The following is a 26,048-nucleotide window of genomic DNA, read 5'->3' as shown; positions in this document are numbered from 1 at the left end:
GATCTTCCTGACCTAGGGATCAAATGCAAGTCTCTTATGTTTCCTGCGTTGTAGGCAGATTCTTTCGGAGAAGGCAATGGCACGACTTAGCGACTTCACTTTCCCTTTTCACTTTCATGCATTGGAGAAGGAAATGGCAACCCACTCCAGTGTTCTTGCCTGGAGAACCCCAGGGACAAGGGAGCCTGGTGGGCTGCCGTCTATGGGGTTGCACAGAGTCGGACATGACTGAAGTGACTGAGCAGCAGCAGCAGCAGGCAGATTCTTTTACATCTGAGCCAGCAGGGAAGCCCATTAGAGCTCTGTTTGTACCCTTACAGAGCTGCCTCCAAAGTCACTGCAGATGGTGACTGCAGCCATGAAATTAAAAGACACTTGCTCCTTGGAAGAAAAGCTATGACAAACCTAGACAAACCTTGAAACATTACTTTGCCAATAAAGGTCCGTCTAGTGAAAGCTATGGTTTTTCCAGTAGTCATGTATGGATATGAGAGTTGGACCATAAAGAAAGGTGATCACTGAAGAACTGATGCTTTTGAATTGTGGTGCTAGAGAAGAATCTTGAGAGTCTCTTGGACAGCAAGCAGATCAAACCAGTCAATCCTAAAGGAAACCAACCCTGAATATTCACTGGAAGGACTGATGCTGAAGCTGAAGCTCCAGTATTTTGGCCACCTGATGTGAAGAACTGACTCATTTGAAAAGACCCTAATGCTTGGAAATATTGAAGGCACAGAGGAAGGGGATGACAGAGGATGAGATGGTTGGGTGGCATCACTGATTTGATGGTCATTAGTTTGAGCAGGCTCCAGGAGTTTTTGATGGACAGTCGTGAAGCCTGGTGTGGGCAGTCCCTAAGGTGGCAAAGAGTCAGACATGACAGAGTGACTGAACTGAATTGAGAGCTGCCTCACAGGAGCCCTGCCTCTAGACTTCACTGCCAGCACAGTTCTTGCTGAAATATGATTAGAACCGTGAGATTCTCCTGCTTATATTTTTGCCATAATTACCAATTTTCCAAAGAATAGTCTGGAGGCCTCAGCCTGGTCTCTGATTCCATTTTTTTTCTCCAGTTATCATCTATCATCCCTTTCTCCATAGCCTCTCTTCAATGCTTTTAAATGATTTATAATACCCTTAGCTGTTACCTGTTTATTTTTCTTTCTTTATATGTATTATTCCTTCAGCCTAGCTAGTTCCTAGTGCTTCTATAGGATTCTTCTCAAATGCCTCATTTTTTGCAAAACCTTTTCTCTAATGCCCAGTCATATGTAACTCTATTTGTATTTATCTCCTTCTCCTTTGCTGTGCTATGCTCAGTTGTGTATGACTTTCTGCAGCCCCATGGACTGTAGCCCACCAGGCTCCTCTTTTCATTGGATTTCCCAAGCAAGAATACTGGAGTGGATTGCCATTTCCTTATTCAGCAGATCTTCCTGACCCAGGGATCAAACCCACATCTCTTGCATCTCCTGCACTGGCAGGCAGATTCGTTACCACCATGCAAGCCCATATTTATCTCATTGTATTTAGTAATTTACTACATACACTCTGTCATTTGACTTAAGAACAAATAGGGATACCTACAGAAGCATATCTATTATGTAAAATAAAGATGATTATAAAGTAGCTTCTATAGGAAAATTAAATTAAGATTAAAGTTCATAATTTTAATTTTGCAAAGTCAGTATCCTACCTTTAATTTGGTATCTTTTACATTTTAATGCATGCTACCTAAAATTTTAAAATTATATTTTAATGTATCTTATAATATTCTTAAATCTTACACAACTAGAGATATGTAGTAAATATCCATTCCTTTTAGGTTTGAAGTGGTTTTCCCATTTTTCTCATATTAAATGGTATATTTTGAAGTTTACTTTCCTATTTCATTCTAAAATATGTAACTTTAATCAAGATCTTTTTAGTTTTCGTTTTGCCTTTTCGGTTTGGGCTCTGACTTTGAAGGAGTAGGTTTAGTAGATAACCTTAAAAACCTTCTCTGTGATTCACCCTTCACCTTGACTCCTTTAGCATCCCTTTAGGCCTGGCAGGTGGTCCACTCAGGGTGGAGGGGAAGACTACACACAGAGGTGCTGTTCCATGCAGTGGGGCAGGTAGGTGCTGTCCTTTCAGCACCCATTGCTCAGCTATCTGCCCCCAAAACCAACAAAGCCCCCGAAAACCTGTCAGGTGTCTCCCTTAGGTCTTTATGTTCCCACACCTTGGAACCCTACCACAGAATGGTCTGGTTTTTTTTTTTTTTTGCTTTTGCTATAATTGCAAATTATACCCAATATTTTTTGAAATTTAAATGAGAGAAATATTAATGACATATGAGATCCAAATGATTAATACCTAATATAAAAAATTAATTACATATACAAGAAAGCAGAGTCCCAGTAGAAAATGGACAAAGTGAAAAAGAAGAGACAGACAATTACAAATGTCTAATAAATATCAAAAGTTGCTCACAGCTTCACTACAACTTAAAGAAGTGTAATTTACAATGGTTTACCATTCCTGGATCATTAAATAAAATAGATTAAGAACAATTCAAAAGCATCCAGCATTTCCTCAGAGCTCAGTGCTATGGGCAAGTCTGCAATTCCTGACTCTGTACTAGTCCTCTTCTCATCACCTCTTGTCATGTCTAGTAGAAAATGAGTTCTACTGAGAGTTATTTTAAATAATAATTCCTGAGGGAAAGCACAGAAAACAAAGTAAATTTAAAGGTTTTTGTTTAAAAAAAATTGTAAAGGTGAATAAGGAGATCCATCCAAGCCACCAGGGAAACCCAAGTTAATGATACAACTGCACTATATGTTAAAAAGAAAAAAAGAAAAGAGAAGTAATGAGGGCCCTTTAAAATATTTAGTCTATAAATGAGGTAGCAGTAGAATTTAGTGGTTCCAATCCACTGAGAGGAGGTTCCTCCACTAGACCCCATGAGTTTGCCTTCTGACTCCGTCATTATTTAAGTGTGTAACTTGAGGCAAATAAATCTTCATCTCAGTTTTCTTATATGATATACGGAAATAATATTACCTCATTGCAACGTTGTTATAACCATTAAATAAATATAAAGGGTTAAACATGTATCTAGGTTATAGAGAACACTTAATAAATGTTACCTATCTTTTTATATTTTTCTATGTATTGATCATTTACTATTTTTAACCATTTCACAGTTTACTTAGATTATGCTGAAAGTTAAACATTTAAGCACATTTTCTTCTGTTGTAAAATCTATTTAGTATACTTATATTTGAAAGTATAACTGAGCAGAAATATTTTTATATATTTTACTAGAGGTTTTAGAGTCTGAAAAGAGGCTTCCGCAGCGGCTCAGCAGTAAAGAATCCATCTGTAATGCAGAGACACAGAAGACTCAAGTTTGATCCCTGAGTTGGGAACATCCCCTGAGGGGAAAATGACAACCTACTTCTGTGTTCTTGCCTGGGGAATCTCATGAACAGAGGAGCTTGGTGGCCTACAGTCTATAGGAGCACAAAGAGTCTGATATGACTGAACAACTGAGCCCACACTAGAATGAGAAAGATAACATGTACAAATGCAAATAGTGAGAAAAACCCATACATTTATATGATTCATAAACTAAATACAGTGGCTGAAGACTGTCAGGGGCCTAGTATTATATATATATGCCAGCTATCTTGAAATAAAATGAGACTGTGGGAAAAATCATCCTGAGTTTGAATTCTGAGTTTGAATTTTCCCTACAGTGGTATCTTGTATCACTACTAAGAGTCATTTTCTTACCCCAATATAGTAATACAGGGATATAATGTATCATTCACTGTTTATGAAGGAAGTGTTTGGCATCATTCAAAATTCCCAGGGGAAGTCAATATTTAAATTCTTAGAGCCTTTCTAGAATGTCTCAAAATCTATGAATTTTCTCTCTTGTTTATATACATAGTCAGACAATTTTGCACATACTAATAGGGTGTTCAAAGATTCCCTGACACTGTCTGTGAATGATTAAATATCATGAGGGGAGAAACTCAAGGAAGGAGATTGTTATACATGATCCTCTAAACGTGAATAATAATTAACTATGCCATTTGAAACTATAAAATTAGTAAATAAATATAGACTGTTATCGCTGTTTAGTTGCTAAGTCGGTCTGGCTCTTTTGCGACCCCATGGACTGTAGCCCATGAAACTCATCTGTCCATGGGATCTTCTAAGCAAGAACACTGGAATGGGTTACCATTTCTTTCTCCAGGGGATCTTCCCCACCTAGGAATCAAACCCACGTCTCTTGCATTGCAGGCGAATTATTTACCAATGAGCTACCAGGGAAACCCAGATTAACACTGGAGAAATGAAATGCCTCTTAGTATTTACATATCATCCAATTTTACAGTGTAATAAAAAGAGAATAGAGTATCTGTCTTTAGAAAATGATGCCAAAATGCCATTTTAAAATCATTTTCTTTTGCTTCCTGTCTTATCTCAGTTTTTGTCTGCCCTTCACAAAATCGTTTCCTGAGTTCCAGTTTATTAGGATTATGTACACATATAAAAGAAATATATAATGGGAGATAAATATAGATGTACATGATTGTTGTCAGAGCTCAAAGTTTGTTCAAGAAGCACTTATGTTATGAAAGAGGCCAAGAGTTTTCAAGAGTGGATGACTTTTGTCATTCAAAAGTGAATTTGTGTTCTGTAAGAAAATAATTAGCACCTTATAGATCTAAGATACAAAACATTTTAAAACAGGTGCTTGAAGTTAGAAAGTTTCAGTTTCTAAAATGACAGAAATGATAGATTATATATAAAGTATTTATTATGCTGTCTTTTATAGTCAAAGAAGTTACTTAACAAAGGAAATACTGGCATATTGTTGTTAGACTGTGCCTATCATTGAAGTATGAAAATATAAAGCCACTTTTCCCCATATATGTACAGTTAATGAAATTTTTTCTTGTCATTTTGTTTTAGTGAAAATAAGTAAATACATGTCATCAAATTGTTTCTTATTTCTTGCTACTGTTTTCTGACCATATGGCTGTTTATTGAAATCACCTTAATTTTTGCTACTAGGCCTTTTGTTACAACTTTGGCTATATTTTGCATCTCTTTGGGGTGCCCTTAATGTATATTGAAAGTGACATTATTACATAAAAGAATTTTTGGATCTAACATAACTATTGTGAGATATGCATTTAATCTAGTTTAGGTATTAATATTTGCATTTAGCAAAGAAAGGAGGTGAGAAAGGAAGGTATTTATTAAACAACATGAAGATTCCATAATTAAAGCAGCAGTAATCTTCAGTGGTTTGGTAGGAGGAGACTGGAGAAGGAAATTGTGAACTCTTGAAACAATAATGAGAGAGAAAAAAGTGTCTCTCCAACATCCTACACTACTAGTTACCTCCTTCTCTACTCTTGTTTGTCTGAAGATGAAAGCCAGTGATCTTTGTACTTCAGTTCTCTTGGTTCATCTTTTTGGAGTCAAGCTTTCCTATCTTTATGGTGCTCACTTATATTATGACTCTGAAAAAACACGTATTTGATAATGACATCTTGTCCCTGGGTATGTACTGGGGATTGGTTCCAGAACTTATTTCCTCCTTACCCAATATTGTCACATATGACTGAAGAATCAAATGTCATTACTAAGACTAGTAAGGAGACTCAACTCTGATACCACATCCCTTTACTACCTTCTTTTCTTGATATTCAGGCTTCCCTGGTGACTCAGATGGTAAAGAATCTGCCAGCAATGTAGGAGACACAGGAGATGCAGGTTTGAATCCTGGGTTGGGAAGATCCCCTGGCGAAAGGAATGGCACCCCACTCCACTACTCTTGCCTGGAGAATTCATTGGACAGAGGAGCCTGGTGGGCTACAGTCCTTGGGGTCACAAAGAGTCAGACACTATCGAGCGACTAACACTAACTTTTTGTTATATTCAGATCTCTTGTCCAGGTGCCAACCCCTTTTGCTCAGATTTTGGTTTTCTTACCTGACATACCTTACAGTCCATACTCTCTGCCTGGGTTATCTCTTGATTGCTGACCACAATGCTTTTGCTGCCTGTAAAACCCTCAGTCCTGTTCTCTGTCCCCTAGTGAACATGTTATTCAGGTCAGACTTGGATTGTACACTTCCGCTTTGTAGCTCGCCTTGATCTTTCCAGGCAGAATCACGTTCTCACCTCCGTGCTTCCAATAGTGTGCTTGTTCACTGAGCTGCCTCATATGAAGGTGAATGTGTTTATGTTTGTCTTTCCAGATAGACTATGAGTTCACTGAGATGCAAAAACACTGCTTAATTGTGTTTGTTTTCTCCAGAACCTACGACAGTGACACGCACTTGTCACTTGATGAGTGTATGATTGGAATATCAGTGCCTTGCCCACTCTGGCTGGTTTTTATCAGCTCCCTGGATGATCTGCCTGGTGGCTTTGTTGGTCATTAATGGAGGCTCCTATTCGTATCTTCCTGGTGTTCTAGTGGTTCTTTCTCTTTCCTCTCCTTCCTTGATCTGTTGCCATGTGACACCGTGACAACTTAATATCCCTCATGGCGCTCTCCCACCTAATTATAATACCCTTTTTGCAGGCCAAGTAATTGTACTCCCTTCAAAGCCAGTGCCACCTCACTGAACAAATTTTGTTTGTGTTCCATGGGGCAGGATCTTAATCTCATGTAGAGTTGATTGTGTCCTTTTATATATGCCTTCCATTGCTTTTGCATGCATTTCTATGTCTGGATACACATACTTTCTGTTTTTACTTTCCTCAGGATATATGCATTCATACCCTACAATAACATGAGAAGAATGTAGTCATGCTAGTTCTTTGATGTATAATACTATTGGTCTTCAACATCCTTTTAATTGTTATTTTTTAACCTAAAGATCTGCTGTGAACAATCTCTGAAGTATCATCTTATGGAGGCAATTGGAAACAAATAACCTAAAGTGTGGTTCTTGGGTTTTCTTCTTTTAATAGTGCTATAGGCCTGGAAAATCCCATGGACGGAGGAGCCTGGTGGGCTGCAGTCCATGGGGTCGCTGAGAGTCAGACACGACTGAGCGACTTCACTTTCACTTTTCACTTTCATGCATTGGAGAAGGAAATGGCAACCCACTCCAGTGTTCTTGCCTAGAGAATCCCAGGGATGGGGGAGCCTGGTGGGCTGCTGTCTATGGGATCACACAGAGTCGGACACGACTGAAGCCACTTAGCAGCAGCAGCAGCACAGGCCAGTATTGGCTCCCCAGGTGGCTCAGTGGTAAAGAATCCACCTGCTAGTGTGGGAGACTCAGGTTCAGTCCTTGGGTTGGGAAGATCCCCTGAAAAAGGAAATGGCAACCCACTTCAGCATTCTTGCCTGGGAAATCCCATGGACAGAGTCTGATGGACTATAGTTCATGGGGTTGCAAAAGAGTTGGAGAGAACTTAGTGTCTAAACAATAATAACAGGCCAATATTAGAAAACAGTTTCAGCTCACATTCTAAATTCTTAACACAATCTTGAATATTTATTTGGATTCTGTTGAAAGAATACTCTTAGAGGTCTTATAGGACTTTTTCTATCTTCAAACCCCTTGGCATATAATGAAACTTCATCAAAGGAGTGACCACTGCCATATTCTGTTGGTTAAAAGTAAACCACAGTTGTCATCCACAGTTAAGGGGAAGGGATTATTTAGGGGTGTAAATCACTGGGATTCAACCTCAAATGTGTCTCTCACACTCATCTTACGGGCAAAAACTTAAGCTTGCTAACATAAGTTCATTGTGAAGAAAAATTTGGCAGCATATAGTAAAGTGTGCTCTAAAAAGCCAGCAATCACATGTATACTTATGTGCCTGATAGATATATGAAAAAATGCCCAATTGCATTATTGTTTTTAATAATGAAAAATAGGAAATAAAATATAAATTCTATAAGTAGAAAAGTAGATGGACAAATTTGACATATTCATAAAAAGTTTATTGAAATAGAACTGATTCATGATGTGTAAGTTTCAGTTGTACCACAGTGATTCAGTTCTATATAGAGAGCTTGTTCTGCACATGTATTCTTTCTCAGAGTCTTTTCCACTTTTTCACTGTGCCGTACAGCGTGTCCTTGTTGGTTATCTACTGTGTACGTAGTAGTGGGTGATCATCCCTCCTACTTTGTCACTCCCTAGCCCGCTCCAGTACTTTGGCCGCCTCGTGCGAAGGGTTGACTCACTGGAAAAGACTCTGATGCTGGGAGGGATTGGGGGCAGGAGGAGAAGGGGACGACGGAGGATGAGATGACTCCGACTCAATGGACGCGAGTCTGAGTGAACTCCAGGAGTTGGTGATGGACAGGGAGGCCTGGCGTGCTGTAATTCATGGGGTTGCAAAGAGTCGGACATGACTGAGCAACTGAACTGAACTGGACCCCGCTTTCTCCTTTGGTAACCATACATTTATTTTTTAATGTCTATGAGTCTATTTCTGTCTTGTAAATAAGTTCATTGTATCATTTTTTTTTTTTAGATTCCACATAAAAGCAGTATTATATGGTATCTGTTTGTCTGACTTACTTCACTTAGTATCATAATCTGTAGGTCTATCCATGTTGCTGCAAATGGCATATTTCATTTGTTATTATGACAGAGTGACATTCCATTGTGTATATATACCACATCTTTACCCATTCATCTATCATTGGACACTTAGGTTGCTACCATGTCTTGGCTGTTGTTAATATTACTATATTAACATTGGGGTACATATATGTTTTTGAATTAGAATTTTTCTCTGGATATATGCCCAGGAGTGGAATTGCAGATAACTCTATTTTAGTTGTGAGAGGCACCTCCATACTGCTCTCCACAGTGGCTGTATCAATTTACAGTCCCTCAACAGTAAAGGAGGGTTCTTTTTTCTGCACTCTGTCCAGCATTTATTATTTGTAGATTTTTTGATGATTGGTACTGACCAGAGTGAGACAATACCTCATTGTACTTTTGACTTATGTTTCTCTGCTAATTAGAGATATTGAGCACCTTTTCATGTACCTATTAGTGATCTGCATGTCTTCTTTGGAGAAAAGTCTTGCTTAGATCTTCTGCCTATTTTTTCACTGGGTTGTTGTTTTGATATTGAGCTATATGAGCTGTTTGTGTAATATATTTTGGAAATTAAACTCTTGTTAATTGCGTAGTTTGCAATCTGTAGGTTGTCTTTTAGTTTGATCATTTCCTTTGCTGTGCAAAAGTTTGTAAGTTTGATTAGGTCCCATTTGTTTATTTTTATTTCCATTATTCTAGGATTCACATTCAAAAAGATATTGCTGCAATTTATGTCAAAGACTGTTCCGCCTGTATTTTTCTCTGAGTATCCAGCCATATAGTTTGGTCTTTAATTTTGCCTTTAGTTTTGTGTATGGTGTTAGAGAGTGTTCTCATTTCATTCTTTTGCATGTTGTTGTTTACTCAGTAAGTCGTGTCCAACTCTTTTGCAACCCCATGGACTATAACCCATCAGGCTTCTCTGTCCATGGGATTTCTCAGGCAAGAATACTGGAGGGGATGCCATTTTCTTCTCCAGGGGATCTTCCTGACCCAGAGGTTAAACTCACATCTCCTGCATTGGCAAGCAGATTCTTTACTGCTGAGCGACCAGTGAAGCCCTCTTTTACGTGTAGCTGTCCAGTTTTCCCAGGACCACTTGTTGAAGAGACTTTCTTTTCTCCGCGGTGTTTTCTTGCTTCCTTTGTCGTAGGTTAATTTACCGTAAGTGCATGGGATTTTTTTCAGGGCTTTCTATCCTGTTATGTTGATCTATGTGTCTGTTTTTGTGCTACTACCATACTCTTTTGGTGACTGTGGCTTTGTAGCATAGGCTGAAGTCAGAAACCCTAATTCCTCTAGGTCTGTAATTCTTTCTCAAGAATGCTTCTTTTGCTATTTCGTGTCTTTTGTGTTTCCACATACATTTAAACATTTTTTTCCTAGTTCTATGAAAAATACCATTGGTAATTTGGGATTGCGTTGAATCCATAGATTGTCTTGAGTAATATCGGCATTTTAAGTATTAATTCTTTAATACAAGAACATTGTGTATCTTTCTATCTGTTTGAGTGTGCTTCACTTTCATAGTTTTCAGAGTACTTGTCTTTTCCCTCCTTAGGTAGATCTATTTCAAGTTATTTTATTCTTTTCTGATACAATGTATTGATACAATGAATACTTTTGCTCCACAGAGCAGTAAAAATGAATGAATCAGAGCTATACATTCACATATATATATATAGATAAAATATATATATGAACGTATGTAGATATTTATTTATAGAAGAATTGAGTGAAAAATGCAAGATATAGAAAGTGTTATACAAAGTATATAAAGTGACAAAACATATAAAATGATGCTATATAGTGTTTATACCTACACGTATCTATCTATTTACCTATATGTTACAGACACAGTAAAAGAAAAAAAGAAGCTAGAAGTGATAAATAGTGGTGTTAACATCTGAACTTTAGAAGATGTGAGTGAGTTTGTATGCATGAAAAAAATGTATGCTTACCAGTTGGAAAAATATCAGTTGTAACTAAGAACTTTTTAATTTGTATTTCAATAAGAAACTTTTTTCGAAGGACACCTGGGGATCTATTTGCTATATTCCATGCAGACAGTTTTTAAAATTTAATCTGGAATTTTTCTGTTCTTAGAAATAAGCCTCAGGAGGCTAATAAGGTGAAGTTTATTCCTTGAAAGTTGTTCAGTTATAAGTTCCCTTATAAAAAGTATCTTGAATATTATGAGATTTCATATTTGACTATGGTATTATTTCTATCATTAAAAGTGATGGAAATCCAGAAATTGAATTGTACTATAGGTTTAGGAAAAATTTAATTACTAGTATTTATTGCCATCTAAATTGAAACTAATGCCATAGTATAACTATAAAATGATATTTTTATATATTGTCTTCTGCATGTTTTACACTGTCTTTTATTTTTTATTACTTTTGCCCTATTCTCAGGGTAAACAAATATCTTTTAAAGTACACATGAGCTATTCTTCAAAAGAATAGAGTTTTATTGAAAGCCATTTGCAATCAAAATAGAGTATTAATATTTAGAAATTAAAATGAGAACAATGAATTGAATATAGAAAGAATCTGGTCTTTCCAAAAACATCTATTCAAAAATGCTTTTGAAATATCTGAGACTAAAAGAGTTTAATCACTTTTAACTCAGGAAAGCAACATGCTCAATCAGTCTCTGACAAAATGGGTACATGTGTTTTGAGTGTGTGTGTGCCTGTGTAAGTGTATGACAGTCAGCTATGTCTGTTGATTAATGGAAATACACATTTACAGAATCGAATGTTCAGATCTTCATCCTTGTCCAGTGTGTCGTAGAAACAGTTGTAACAAACATCTCAAGATTAAAAGTATATGCCTTAAGTGGAAGGGATATACAGCTTGTCTCTGAAAGAACTTTGAAGATAGAATCTGTTAGTTGGAAAGAGTTCTCATGGGTGATTTAGGCTCTCCTTGAATTTACAAGTGCTGCTAAATTTAGGCCATTCTAACCAGGAGAGGCTGAGGTGTGCTATTTCTCTGCTGATCTCCAAACAGCTGCTGCTGTTCCTCAATCTTTTTTGAGATAGACCTGATTTAAAATATTACAACCTCATTTCACACCTTGAATTCTTCTCAGAAAGAGTGATTTAATTTCAGTACCTTTTTAAAGAAACCTCTTGTACATTACAACCTTTGTCATATGGTTCAGTTCGTCACTGTTTCTGGTTTCTGAAGGACGTCCTACAGGCTGTCTGGAATGCATTACCCTACAGCATGCTTCTCCTGAGGAACTACTCCAGAATTTTAGAATAATTCCATAATTAAAACAATCTTTGTGTATGTCTCTTTGGTTATAGAAATGTTCACTTTTTTTCCCCCTTCATGACAATTAACATATGCCTGATTTCATTAATTGATTTGTTCCTTTTGTAATTATGAGGACAAACTTCTGCAGGCTAAAAGTTTAACTTGTAACAAAAAAAAATTCCTTCTTTCCATTCAGTTATTCAGTGTAGTAAATATAGTGCCTTCCACAACATATTTAATACCCCCTGAACAGCAGCAGCAGCAGAGATTATTTATACTATTATTTTGCCCAAGGTAGTATATAAGAAATTAAATATTGTTCCAAGTAACAGTTTTAGGGCAAGGTGGCTTTGAGGTTACCATGCTAAAATTGTGTTCTCTTAGTCAGTTTAGAGTTTATGGTTTACTTCTATATGCTTAATGATACAAATTGGACATTATTCTGTAGGTAATAAAGAACCATTAAAGGATGTCAGAGGTCAGATCAGAGGTCAGATTCACAAATGCCGATGGGTTCTTAGAAAGGGTATCTTGATTGCAGTGCTGATAATGGAATAAAGAGGGCTGGGGTCAAATGAATGAGGGAAGATGTCATATAGATATTTTGTAATGCAGTGACCAGAGGGATGGAGACAATGTATGTTTTGCTTATAGAATGTCATGTGAAATTTAAACTAACCACCATTTTTTTACATAAATTTTAGGGAAAATAGTTACATTCAAAAAATGTACAAGCTCACTTCTAAAAGTTTCTGTAGTTTATGGTAAAAAAAAAAAATCACTAATCTTGAACCCTTGGTAATTTTCAGTTCAGTTCAGTCTCTCAGTCATGTCCGACTCTTTGAGACCCCATGAATCACAGCACACCAGGCCTCCCTGTCCATCACCAACTCCCGGAGTTCACTCAAACTCACGTCCATCAAGTCAATGATGCCATCCAGCCATCTCATCCTCTGTCATCCCCTTCTCCTCCTGCCCCCAATCCCTCCCAGCATCAGAGTCTTTTCCAATGAGTCAACTCTTCTCATCAGGTGGCCAAAGTACTGGAGCTTCAGCTTTAGCATCATTCCTTCCAAAGAACACCCAGGACTGATCTCCTTTAGAATGGACTGGCTGGTAAAAGATGTTTAATATTCTATTGCTGATATCTACCTGTGTGTCCGTAAATTGAATATAGCTCTATGTTTTTGTACTGTGGATTTACTACAAGCATTACTTGTTCCTCAGAGCAAAGATCAAATTTCATTTGGTGAAAAGGTCCCTGGTGTACTTCAATAATGATTTTCCTTAGGCAGTTGTGTACTGTAACTTGAGGTTGAATAACATCTTTGGAGTTGATTATTTTCAAGGGATTGAAGGTTTGAAGGATACTAGTTCTTCCAGCAATCATTAATTTACAGGAAGTGCCTGAGACTGAATTTATTATTTTTTTAATTAATAGATTATAAGCACCTGCATTCTTAATTCAATACAAAATCTGAATGTATTATATTGGAGGCTCTTCAGGAAAGGAGTTAATATTTGGAGAATTATTTTTAGTGAATTTCTGCTTTCTTAAGCTAGATGTCGAAAACAGTAAAGAAACGTTTATCAGTTTACCATAATCAACACTCTAGGTACTGTTTCTGTTGAAGAAGTCCCAGGTCAAATAGATTGAAAAAGCCTTTTAATGGCATTCTTCCTTAATCAGTGTTCCATCCTGGAGGTGGAAGGAAAGGGTTATCCTTTTTCCTTTTCATTTTCTCCTCTTTATTTGGGCTTAAATTTATACTTGGAAAATCTTTATAGAAGACAAACAAGCCTTGTTTCCTGTCAAAATACAACACCAACAAAAAACTGGCATATGAAATGTATCTTTTCTTTTTCTGAGTTCATGATCTTTGCCTTTGCGTAATATATCCTGCTAGGTTTTGATTTTTTGTTCCAAGATTCTCAGTCTTTGAGCAATCCATCACTGCAAAGTCCAAAGTTAGAAGAAAACCCACTTTAAATATTTATACTCCACTCCCAAAGGCTCTATTCCTCCCTTCAGAGGGAGATAGAAAATACTTGGCCATATGAACTTGGCTGTATAATGTAAGAATAGTAAATTAACAGTTAAACACTCATATACTCGCATACATTTTGCATATTTGAACATCTATGAAAATGTAATCACCATCACCATAGTAAAATTATACTTCTTGTACTTTTTGTGTGTGTCAAATATTGCTCCAAGACACTTGTTCTTTTCACTGTCCCATAACAAAGCACAAAATACTCTATGCTTTTAAAAAAAAAACATTTATTGCACTCATGGACTCAGTGGGTCAGGCTTTTAGAATGGGCTTCATGGTTTCACTTTTTTTTTTTTTTTCTACTCTCTTTGGTGCCTCTTCTGGGAAACTGCCAGCTTGGAGAAGGGGACTGCTTGATAACTTGGGGTGGGATCATCCGAAGGCGTCTTCACTCACATACTTGAGAGTGATTTTGGATGTTGACCGAGACTTCCCTAGACTGTTAACTGATACACCTACACATGGCATCTGCAGGTGGTCCCTTCACATGACTAACTCAGGCTCTCTTCCAGAGCATCATAGAGCATCACTTCCACTGTAATCTACTGGCTAAAAACCAGTTGTAAATGTACTCACACAAGGAGGAAACAGACTGCACCTGTTGGAAAGGTACTATATACAGAGTTCTAGAAGGGCATTTATACTCAGTTTTTTACATTGCGAAAGGTTGTGCCCAGGGCATGATCATCATTTCCCCTTACCGTCTATTCTCTATCCTGAGAGGTGTCCTCCTTGAAACTATGTGTGAAAAGAGAAAGAAAATTCACATAAAGTAATTTTCTTAAGAAGAATAAAATAGTCAGGTTAAAAACCAGGAGTACAAAATGCAGACTATTAATACAAAGCTCGATTTATTTCCCTGTTTTACATCATCAAAGATTTCCCTTGAAAGTGTTGGCAGAGTTCAAAAATAACACAATTATGAGTCTTATATTAAGCCACCCACACAGTCTTCTAAAAGGTTTGTAGACTTCTAATCTGTTTCCCGTATATGCATACTGTATATATGTATAAATTAAATACTATAGATATATCTTAGATCCTTACTTACAAAAGCAAGGAAAAAGAAACTGCTATGGAGAATATTTTATTTGTTATGCACCAAGCACATGTTATTTCATTAATAATACCTGTGGGAGGTGTGTGGTATTATCTACTTTTCATGAAAAAGGAATTAAAGCTCAGATAGATTAATTAAATTGCTTTACCTCAGGAATACAACTCCAAACTTGAATGGGGATACAGAGCTATCAGATTCAGAGTGGTAGTTTAAGAATATATTAAGAATTAACCAATTAAAATCAGGCTGTTATAATTTTAAATTAATGAAAAGCAATATCCCATTAGTTTTTAACTCTGCCTGTTGTTTATACTACATGCCTTTAATGAGCTCAGTTTACCACACTGGTGTATAATTGTTTTCAATTATACACTGTTACTTTCCTCTTCCCTTATCATTGCCTAACTAATCTCTCAGCTAATAATAGATATATAGAGATATAAAAATTGAGAAAACCAAAATTGTCAATCAGAAGTCTTTCATTTTGTCGGCACCAAATCTATAAAACCACTTGTATCTATATACATTGGTAAGATTAATTTTGGTCCTTATGTAATGCATGGACTTCTCCTGCTGTTAAGGACTTTTAAAATCCTTTATAAAAGGACTTTGAAACCCCAGTCAGTTGCTCTCTTTCCTGAAGTTTGAATCACTCTTACTATAAATTATTTTCTTCAATTTACAAGTTTTTTTCCCCAGGGAGTCCTACAAACAGATGAAATCTACTGCCCATTCTTCTCTCCTCTCCATAGCTCCTTTTGGCCGTCCATTCACCCCCACAATCACAGTTCTCAAGGAGTTGATGATATTCACAGTCTTCCCAAATCCAGTTCTACTATGCAACCCATTTCAGTTTGGCATAGTCAGCTTCAGAGAGATTGCTTTGTTGAAGTCACCAGAGACCAGCATATTGCCACTGGATATTTTAATTCTCTTCTTATTTAACTGCTTAGCAACTTTTGAAAAGTGCCTTTCTTCCTTGTCCTTAAAGATTCTTTTCTTTGCCTTCTGTAGTTGGTTTAACACCACAGTCTTTTTTCCCCCAGTGTTTTTCCACTTGTAATCGCTAATTTGGAAATGCCCTAAAGCTCTGTCTGGGCCCACTTCCTCATACCACACACTTTGTGCTGATGTGCTTGATATTTCATATTTGTCCCTTCAGATTCCCTACTTATCCTCCTCCCACTTGCGTTGGTGACTCATGGGGCGGTTTCCTATGGGCTGCACCAGTGGCTGTCTTTGCACTATGGCTTATGATTGGGTTTGGTCAGTGTGAGGCAAGGGAGGATCCTGGAGAGTTGGAGGATAACACGGTGGGGGGAAGTTATTGCCCATCTCCTCCCAGCTAAATCATTGAAAGGGAGATACATTCTAGTACCCTACTATACAAGTCTATGCTTCCTATCATGATTTTGTATACTCTGGGGTTTCTTAGCTGCAACGTAAGTTTTATTAAACTCCTACTTATTCATTTTAATGGTATCTTCTGTTTCCTATTGGGATCCTGACAAATGGGATCCTTCACCAGGAAGCAAAAAGTCTGAGATGGAGTTACAGAAACAAAGGCTTATCTGGAAGTTATTCCTGTGAAAGATTAAAAAAGAAGAAAAGGAAGATAAGGCAGAAAGAGCCTTCAGACAACAATGTAGCTCAAGTACCTGAGAAAAGAAGGAAGGTGGAAGATGCAGCATTGGTTATGAATAGCATCAGATTATAATGCAGACAGGCCAGTCTCAGCCAGTCCACTGGGGAGTTTTGGAGCAAATATGGATCTTTAAAGGGTTCCTCCATTGGACAAAGTGGCATGACCTTCATACATCCATCATCTTTCATCATCAACCTTTACTTCTGAAGAATGTGACCTTGCTTCAAAAGCTACATGTATTCTGAAGGAAAAAGAACTCAAAACTGTCAGCTAACTGAACCCTTTGCAGCTGAATGCAAGTTCTTTCTTGAAGGCAGAGCTTGGTAGCGCAGCTTTATGGTCTCTGTATCAGGGAAACTGTATTTCCGTATCTTCACATATTGTCTGTATCAGAAAATTCACAATATCATGCCACCGTATTTTTTTTATTAGTTCTAGGCTTATCTCACTTTCTAATAATCCTTTAAATCTAGAGTTCTCTTCACAAATTTACCACATCCCAAAACAAATATACTGATTTTTCTCTTCTTTTTAAACTTGATACTGCTCTTGTATTTAGAAACTTTAAAACTCCACCCTTATGTACCCTGTGTTGTTGTTGTTGAGTTGCTAAGTCATGTCTGACTCTTTGTGACCCCATGGACTGAAGCCTGCCAGGCTCCTCTGTCCAAGGGTTTTCTCAGGCAAGAAGAACTGGAATGGGTTGCTGTTTCCTTCTTCATGTCATCTTCCTGACCCAGGGGTTGAACACTTGTCTCCTGCAGTGCTTGGTGGGTTCTTTTCCACTGAGTCACCAGGGAAGCCCTCTATACACTGTGCTCAAGCCAAAACTATAGGAGTCATTCCTGACCCCCTCATCCTACACACAGTGTATCCTATTGTGTGATATGACTCCAGAAATGTATCTTGATTTTGGCTTTTCACTGTCACCTCTAGTGTGACTTTCCTACTTAAAGCCACTACCAGCTCTTATCCAGTTACTGGAATAGCCTTCTGTTTTGGCCTTCCCACTTCCATTCCTGTTATCTTCCAATCCATTGAAAAAAAAAAAAAAAAAAAAACTTTGTAAGATATATGGGGAATATGTTTGTCTCCTTTCATAGATGTCAGTGGCTTCCTAATTTACATGAGCTAAATCCTCAACATGGCCTCTAAGAAAGTTCATGCTGTGGCTTTTACCTGTTTCTGAGGTCTAATCCCCTTCCCCTCTTCCTCACCAGGCTCCATTCATACTTGCCTTCTCTGGAGGTCTTCTAATATTTATATTCTTTTGTTTTGTGTTTGTTTCTTCACTTCCAGGTTCTGCTCAAAATGTTTTTCTTCTCACTCAAGTTTATAACTATTACTCAACTTTTATGATTTAATTTAAATAAAACTTCTCTGTGCATTCTACTTTGGAACTCTTAATCTAAATCAGGGCTCTTTCATAGAGTTCTATCACCTGTGTCTCATATAACTTACTTACAGTTTGGGGTGGTGGTAAAGAATCCTCTTGCCAGGGCAGGAGACGCAGGAGGTGTGGATTCGATCCCTGGGTTGGGAAGATCCCCTAGAGGAGGAAGTGGCAATCCACTCCAGTATTCTTGCCTGGGAAATCCCATGGAAAGAGGAGCCTGGCAGGCTACAGTCAATGGGGTGGTGAAGAGTCAGACATAACTTAGTGGGTGAGCACACACTGCAGCTTATAATTATTTATTTCAGTAGTTGGTTTGTTTTCCAGGCAAGAATACTGGGGTGGGTTGCCATTTCCTTCTCTAGGGGATCTTCCTGACACAAGAATTGAATCCACATGGCTCAGTGGATTCTTTACCCCTAAGCCCCCAGGGAAGCCCCTTATCCAGACATTGTTTTTGCCTCATTCGTGAAGAGATTGATTTCTTTTCTTAATTCTGGAGAAATGTTTTAATTCAGGTACAACAGGCCGAAGAGCCTTATCCAACTCCTCCACTATGTGTATTTCCTACCACCAACTAAGCAAAGTGGCACATCCATTGACTAGTTGAGAATGCACTCCAACAGCCAGCAGAGTGGATTCTTCCTGGCTTTCATTTTACGTGCCCAGAGAAATCCCCATGCAGGAAAATAGGAAGTCTGTTGAAAGTGTCATAAGAAATCTCAGCTGAATACTGCTGTTTTCTTTGTATACATTTATACAGAGGCAGAGACTATAAGGAAATGTTGCCATCATTCCCACCTCCTTCTGAGGCATAGCTATGCCTCTTGATTTAATATTATACACGCAACATTTTTCTTTACAGACTTATGATACATTATTTCAGCTAGTTTAAAATATTTGCTTAGGAAATATGATATGTTAGTTCATCTAGTTTAAAACATTTGATTAGGAAAACCGTCTTCATTTTTACCCCACCCTTACTTATTTTCTTATTTGGCTGTATGTCATTTGGTGAGAGTTGGAAATAACCAGAATTGTGAAAATCAAAAGGCTTCCATTAGGAGAAGAGTCAGAAGGAGAAATTCTATTCAGAGCACACTGGTGTTGGGATTAACCAGATCAAATAACCAGAGAACTTACTTTGAATCCTTCAGGGATGTCATTACCCTCTAAATACCTCTTGCTGAAATGCAAATGGATTAGATCAATTCAGAAATCCTGTCCTTGATACAAAAAGTGCAGACCTAAGGTGACAAGATAATGCTAAATAAAGAAAAGCTAAGTAGTGCTTTTGTTAAATATCTAGATGTAATTTATAGATTGTCCTGGTGCTCATGTGTAAGTGTTGTTATTACATATTGCTTAACTGACAGCTCAATTATGGCATCCTTTGGAAATGCTCATTTGTACAAAGTCAATTATATTTAACAACCAAACATAGAAGCTATGGGAAGTAAAGCTTTTTTTTTTTTTTTAATTGTAAAAACTTTGTACCTCTAAGCTCAACTTATTTTGTTTATGTCCAGTCAGTTGAAGGGAGGGGAGGTGGCTTTAGGGAAAGTGGAACCTTTGGTGACTTCTGTTCCTGACTCCTTCTTTATGAACCATTTTGTCTTTATCAACTTCAGGGCCACCTTTTAACTGCCCTATCCTTGTTTTTCATTTGGAAAAAAACATTTAAGTGAATTCATTCTATAAATATTTACATATCCCAAGCACTCTTCTAAGCCCTGTGAACCAGCAGTGAACAGATAAAAATCCATGCCTTCATGGAACTTCTATCTTAGAGCACAGGAGAGGATGGTGACTCAAGATCTGATAAATATGGTTCCGATGAAAGGCAAGTTCAATAAGTATTTTTAGTTGCTTAATTCATAGCTCAGCTGGTAAAGAATCCACCTGCAGTACAGGAGACCCTGGTTCGATTTCTGGGTCGGGAAGATCCCCTGGAAAAGGAATAGGCTACCCACTCCAGTATTCTTTGGCTTCCCAGGTGGCTCAGCTGGTAAAGAATTGCCTGCAATGTGGGAGACCTGGGTTTGATCTCTGTGTAGGGAAAATCCCCCTCGAGAAGGGAACAGCTACCCACTCCAGTGTTCTGGCCTGGAGAATTCCATGGACTGTGCAGTCCATGGGTTTGCAAAGAGTTGGACATGTCTTTTTTTGATAATACACAAATTTGATATGAACATTTGATAATAAGATACTGTATTCCAAACAAAAGTGTAATGGAGGGATGGTGTGTATGAATGTTCAAGTATAAATTTAATGACCAGGTGAGACTTTACTGAGAAAACATAATTTGTGTAAAGATCTGAAGAATGTTAGTTAATCAGTCTTTTTTAAAAATAAATATTTATTGGAGTATAGTTGCTCTACAATTGTGTTAGTAGTTTCTGCTGTTATAGCAAAGTGAATCAGCTGTGTGTATACATATATTCCCCATTTTTGGAGTCCCTTCCTATTTAGGTCGCCACAAGCATTAAATAGAGTTCCCTGTGCTATACAGTAGGTTCTCAATAGTGATCTATTTTATATGTAGGTGATTTATTTTATGCATAGTATCAATAATATATATGTATGTCCATCCCAATCTCCCAATTCATCCCATGACCCCACTTCCCCCCTTGGTGTCCATACATTTATTTTCTACACCTGTGTCTCTATTTTTGCTTTGTACATAGATCATCTGTACCATTTTTCTAGATTCCACATATATGTGTTAATATACGATAGTTGTATTTCTCTTTCTGACTTATTTCACTCTTAATGCATCATTTTAAATTTGAGTTTCTTATACCAAATTAACTGAGGAATTTTAGTAAATTTCAGAGCAGATATCCAGGTGGAAACCTGTAGTTAATTAATAAATTACTATTGTAATTTTAATTAGCTTGTTGGTAATTTATCAGACAGACCTCTGGAATCATGTCAGTTCATGAACACCCACGGACAGGCCATGTTAAGGAGAGTAGAGAGACCAGGGGAGCAGGTTAAGAAGCTATCACAAAAAAAAAAAAAAAAATGAAGCAGCAGCTATCACAATCTGAGTAAATGAGAAACTAAATGAAGACACTGACGTTTTTCCAAAATGACATTTTCCCAATGTAATCAGGATTCTCGCCTTTCCTGTATTTCTTTTCGTTCCTTGTTACCTTCAGAATAGTGCCCCAACCTCTCTATTTAGCATTGAAATTCTATAAAAAATTGGCCTCTTATTGGTTTCTCTAATAGGTTTGTCTGCATTCCAGTAAAACTTTATTTACATAAATATGTGGTGAGCCAATATTTTCTGTAATCAGTTGTTTGCCTAGCCTAGGTCTACTTTATGAGACTTCCATTCTTAGCTTATGGCTTCCATTCTAGAAGTTATCTCACTAGTATAAGAAACTGCTGAATTTGTAGCCAGTGTGTCAACATTCCAGGTGGGAAGTTGGAGGCAGAGAGAAGAGATTAAGAGAGCACTTTCCAGCTCTTTTCTCAAATAGAACCTTCCTACATATCTCACCCGACATCTGCCACATCTCACTGAGTACTTCTTCATGCAAAGCACCAAAGGAATCTGTTTAGGTGGATATATTTTCATTTAATAAAGTTAGGTTTCTTGTTACGAAGAAAGCAAGAAAGAATGGGTATTGTGTGGGTTTCTAGCAGTCTCTGTCCTGTCAGATTCCTAACAATGTGTCAGTTTCTTCATTTGTCAAAATGGGAGACTGTTAGTGCCTCACAGAGCTGTTTGGTAAAGATTGAATAATCCAACTTTCTGCCATAAGGGTGGTATCATCTGCATATCTGAGGTTATTGATATTTCTCCCGGCAGTCTTGATTCCAGCTTGTGCTTCTTCCAGCCCAGCGTTTCTCATGATGTACTCTGCATAGAAGTTAAATAAGCAGGGTGACAATATACAGCCTTGACGGACTCCTTTTCCTATTTGGAACCAGCCTGTTCTGTGTCCAGTTCCAACTGTTGCTTCCTGACCTGCATATAGGTTTCTCAAGAGGCAAGTCAGGTGGTCTGATATTCCTATCTCTTTCAGAATTTTCCACAGTTTATTGTGATCCACACAGTCAAAGGTTTTGGCATAGTCAATAAAGCAGAAATAGATGTTTTTCTGGAACTCTCTTGCTTTTTCCATGATCCAGTGGATGTGGGCAATTTGATCTCTGGTTCCTCTGCTTTTTCTAAATCCAACTTGAACATCTGGAAGTTCACGGTTCACACATTGCTGAAGCCTTGCTTGGAAAATTTTGAGCATTACTTTACTAGTGTGTGAGATAAGTGCAATTGTGAAGTAGTTTGAGCATGAAAGTGAAAGAGGAGAGTGAAAAAGTTGGCTTAAAGCTCAACATTCAGAAAACTAAGATCATGGCATCTGGTCCCATCACTTCATGGCAAATAGATGGGGAAACAGTGGAAACAGTGACAGACTTTATCTTTTGGGGCTGCAAAATCACTGCAGATGGTAATTGCAGCCATGAAATTAAAAGACGCTTGCTCCTTGGAAGAAAAGTTATGACCATCCTAGACAGCATATGAAAAAGCAGAGACATTACTTTGTCCACAAAGGTCCATCTAGTCAAGGCTATGGTTTTTCCAGTGGTCATGTATGGATGTGAGAGTTGAACAATAAGGAAAGCTGAGCACTGAAGAATTGATGTGCTTGAACTGTGGTGTTGGAGAAGACTCTTGAGAGTCCTTTGGACTGCCAGGAGATCCAACCAGTCCATCCTAAAGGAGATCAGTCCTGGGTGTTCACTGGAAGGACTGATGTTGAAGCTGAAACTCCGATACTTTGGCCACCTGATGCAAAGAGCTGAGTCGTTTGAAAAGATCCTGTTCCTGGGAAAGATTGAGGGCAGGAGGAGAAGGGGATGACAGAGGATGAGATGGTTGGATGGCATCACCAACTCAATGGACATGGGTTTGGGTGGACTCCAGGAGTTGGTGATAGACAGGGAGGCCTGGTGTGCTGTGGTTCATGGGGTCCAAAAAGTTGGACACGACTGAGCAACTGAACTGAACTGAATAATCCAACACATAAATGCTGTCAGGAGAACGTTCTGTATAATGTAGGCTCTTAGTAAAACTGACACATTGCTGAAATTGCCTTATTTTCATCTTTTATGTGTTTCTTTGTTATATTTCTGGTGTCTGGAATGCTTTCAAGCACACAAGAGATTGGGAAACATTTTTTGGAATAAATTAATGAACTACCATTGCCATCAGTTTAGGTTTTTGAGTTGTAGGTAACAGAAACTGATTCTGGCCTGCTTATTTGTTATTAAAATAATGATACCTTTAGAAGTGACAGGATACCTAGAATGTCAGGGTCAAACAGGGACAGGTATCCTCATTATTGCTATAATCATTAAGACCAGAGCTATTTTCATGCTGTTCTTGCATAACTCTGTTCAACAGTTAAAACCCCATGAGATGGAGTCTGATGATCAAAATGTTTCTGAATCATCTGTCTCCCTTTGGATACAACAGGGCACCTTGTTTTATAGTCCCATCAAAATCGCATCTAACTGGAGAGAAGCAAAGAGTCAGGATGAAATCAATGTGAAGGATGAAATCAGCAGAAAGAAACTGGGTGGAAAGCGCAAAATTGTCCATCACATAGTCTCATTCCTTTTAGTTTGTGTTGCTTCCACAATGTTATGGTTGTGATTGTAAGAGCATATCCTGGGAGGAAAAGAAAAAGATCTAGCAATTTGGCCTCTGTTAATGCATTGGTATCTTCATTTTTTTTTTCCATTTAAAAGCAAACTATCACCTTGTAAAACTAATTGCCAGAACCCTAAACCAACACAAAGAGATTTGTTGTTGTTTTTTCTTTAGGGTAAGATGACAGACTGTGACAGTAAGGTTGTAGGGTTGATAGTGGAGAAGAGTAAAGAGATATTGAAAAAAGATTAGGCAATAATGCCAAATACAGGTTCCATGCCTTTAGGTAATGCCATCTATGTACTTAAGCCTTCCAGTGATTTAACTGCATAAATATCTAAGTAATTGTTTCTAAATGTTTTAGTTTCGGTAATGATGCCAGTGCCAGTCTGGTGGGTCAGTGAGCGATTGATTACTGTCTCTGATAAAAAGTTAAAGCCAGATGGTTTTCATTTTGTTTGCTTTTATAGATGTTGCAGTGAATGTAGGGCCATGAAACCTAGGAGTTTATTTTTAAGCATGATTCACAGTAATTCTATCTACTATCATTATGAAAGCCTGTCAGACATTTGAAATTGCTTTAGTTTGGTAAATTTTATTGGGAGTTTTACACATGGTAAAATTAATTTTTTTTTTTTTTTACTGCTAAGAAAACAGGCAGTTTATACGACTCCCATACTGATATGCATAATTGTAAATATATATGCTGTGGGCTTCCTCAGTGGCTCAGTGATAAAGAATCTGCTTGTAGGGCAGGAGATGAAGGTTCTGTCTCTGAGTTGAGAAGATCCCCAGGAAGAGGAAATGGCAACCCACCCTAGTACTCTCGCCAGGACAATCCTATGGACAGAGGAGCCTGGCAGGGTACAGTCTATAGGGTCACAAAGGATCAGACATAACAGAGTGACTGAACACACACACACGCACACACACACAAGCACAAATATCTGTGCTACCATTGATTACCATTGCAAACCATTGTTAGAAAATGGACAGGGCATCAGATTGTTTGTATAGGTAACTTAGATCTTACTTAGCTTCATTTAAAAATTTTGGTTTAAATATAACATTCATTTAGATGTTTAAATACTGATAATTCAGATTGATAAAAATGGCACCTTTCTTTGCTCTTGGAATATGGAGTTTATAAAGCTGAACAACATAAAAAAACTACTTGTATGAAACTAGACCTTATAAAATTTACTTCACACTTTGTATTTTTAATCATATTTCTTCTATGATTTGGTATTAGAAAATATATATAAAATGCCATTAAAGAGTGAGCAATGAAATATTATTATGCAAAATAGAATAACTTTAAAATATGTTATTTAGGAATTTAAAATCTTTAGCATTCTGTAACTTGTCAGTTTTTTTCTTCATTTAATAATGCTAATCTTTCAATCTTTATGTTTTTCTTTCTACAGTGATTTAATACCTTATTGAAACTACAAACTCATATCCACAGTGGTCTCACATTGACAGATTACATAGTTTGAAAGCATGACATATTTTATAATGAAACATGCCATGTGGAAACTTTGAAGCCTAAATTCTGCCAAAATCTGAATAAAGAATTCCTCACCTGGTATGTAAGAGATCTCCTGACCACCACCATGACAAACCAGGAAAAGTGGGCCCATCTCAGCCCCTCAGAATTTTCCCAGCTTCAGAAATATGCTGAGTGTAAGTATTCATATTGATATGATTTTACTTGGTATTCATTTTAAATGGCATATTTTATACTTTCAATAACAGATTATAGGTCCTGTTCAGCATTGGGATAAACGTCTTTTGTGTTGGCAAGTAAGTGGACTTGAAGCTACTTGTTTGGCATGAGGAAAAGGAAAATCACTAAATCTAGAAGAAAAAGAACTGGATGTTAGATGCAAAACTGAACTTGGGAACCTTCCAGCTGTAATAGGTGCGATGCAAAGGATAAAGAAGTTTGGGAGAAGAGAGATTGGTGAGTCTGTAACCAAGAAGAAGGATTAGCAGAAGTAAGAGGAAAAGTGATTTTTTTCCCCCTTGTTTGTTAGCATAACATTTCTATAAGACTGGGAACAGGGAGTCTTAGATACATTGTGGCCAATCCCACATGTATAATAAGAGGTTGTAAAATAAAATGCAGAATAGAATAGAGATTGTAAAAGAAAGAGAAGGTATTAGGGTGTGTGTATTAATATGAAGATAAGCCATGGTGATTTGCTTTATAGTGTGCAATTTTTAAATATGATTATCTTTGCACATAAACAGCAGGATTGTATTTATTGTTTCTACCATGGATTTTTGAAAATTTATATATTTCACAAATTGAGTTTCAACTGTAAATATGGGGGGCAGCTGTGTCAAG

General features: G+C 37.4%; 1 protein-coding gene across 7 annotated transcripts in view; it reads left to right on the top strand.

Moving 5' to 3' along the window:
- Window positions 1-26,048, top strand: part of DGKB (diacylglycerol kinase beta) — an 877,599-nt gene that overhangs the window by 49,866 nt on the left and 801,685 nt on the right. For all 7 annotated transcript variants that reach the window (XM_069587582.1, XM_069587580.1, XM_069587583.1 and 4 more), the window contains exon 2: window positions 25,123-25,381. In XM_069587582.1, the coding sequence (XP_069443683.1) occupies window positions 25,312-25,381 (70 nt within the window). In that variant the 5' untranslated portion in view covers window positions 25,123-25,311. The remainder of the gene's footprint in view (window positions 1-25,122; window positions 25,382-26,048) is intronic.

Source organism: Ovis canadensis, chromosome 4 (genome assembly GCF_042477335.2).
Source record: "Ovis canadensis isolate MfBH-ARS-UI-01 breed Bighorn chromosome 4, ARS-UI_OviCan_v2, whole genome shotgun sequence".
NCBI classification, from domain to species: domain Eukaryota; kingdom Metazoa; phylum Chordata; class Mammalia; order Artiodactyla; family Bovidae; genus Ovis; species Ovis canadensis.
The sequence above is the reverse complement of the archived record's forward strand: the minus strand, read 5'-3'. Positions and strand labels throughout refer to the sequence as shown.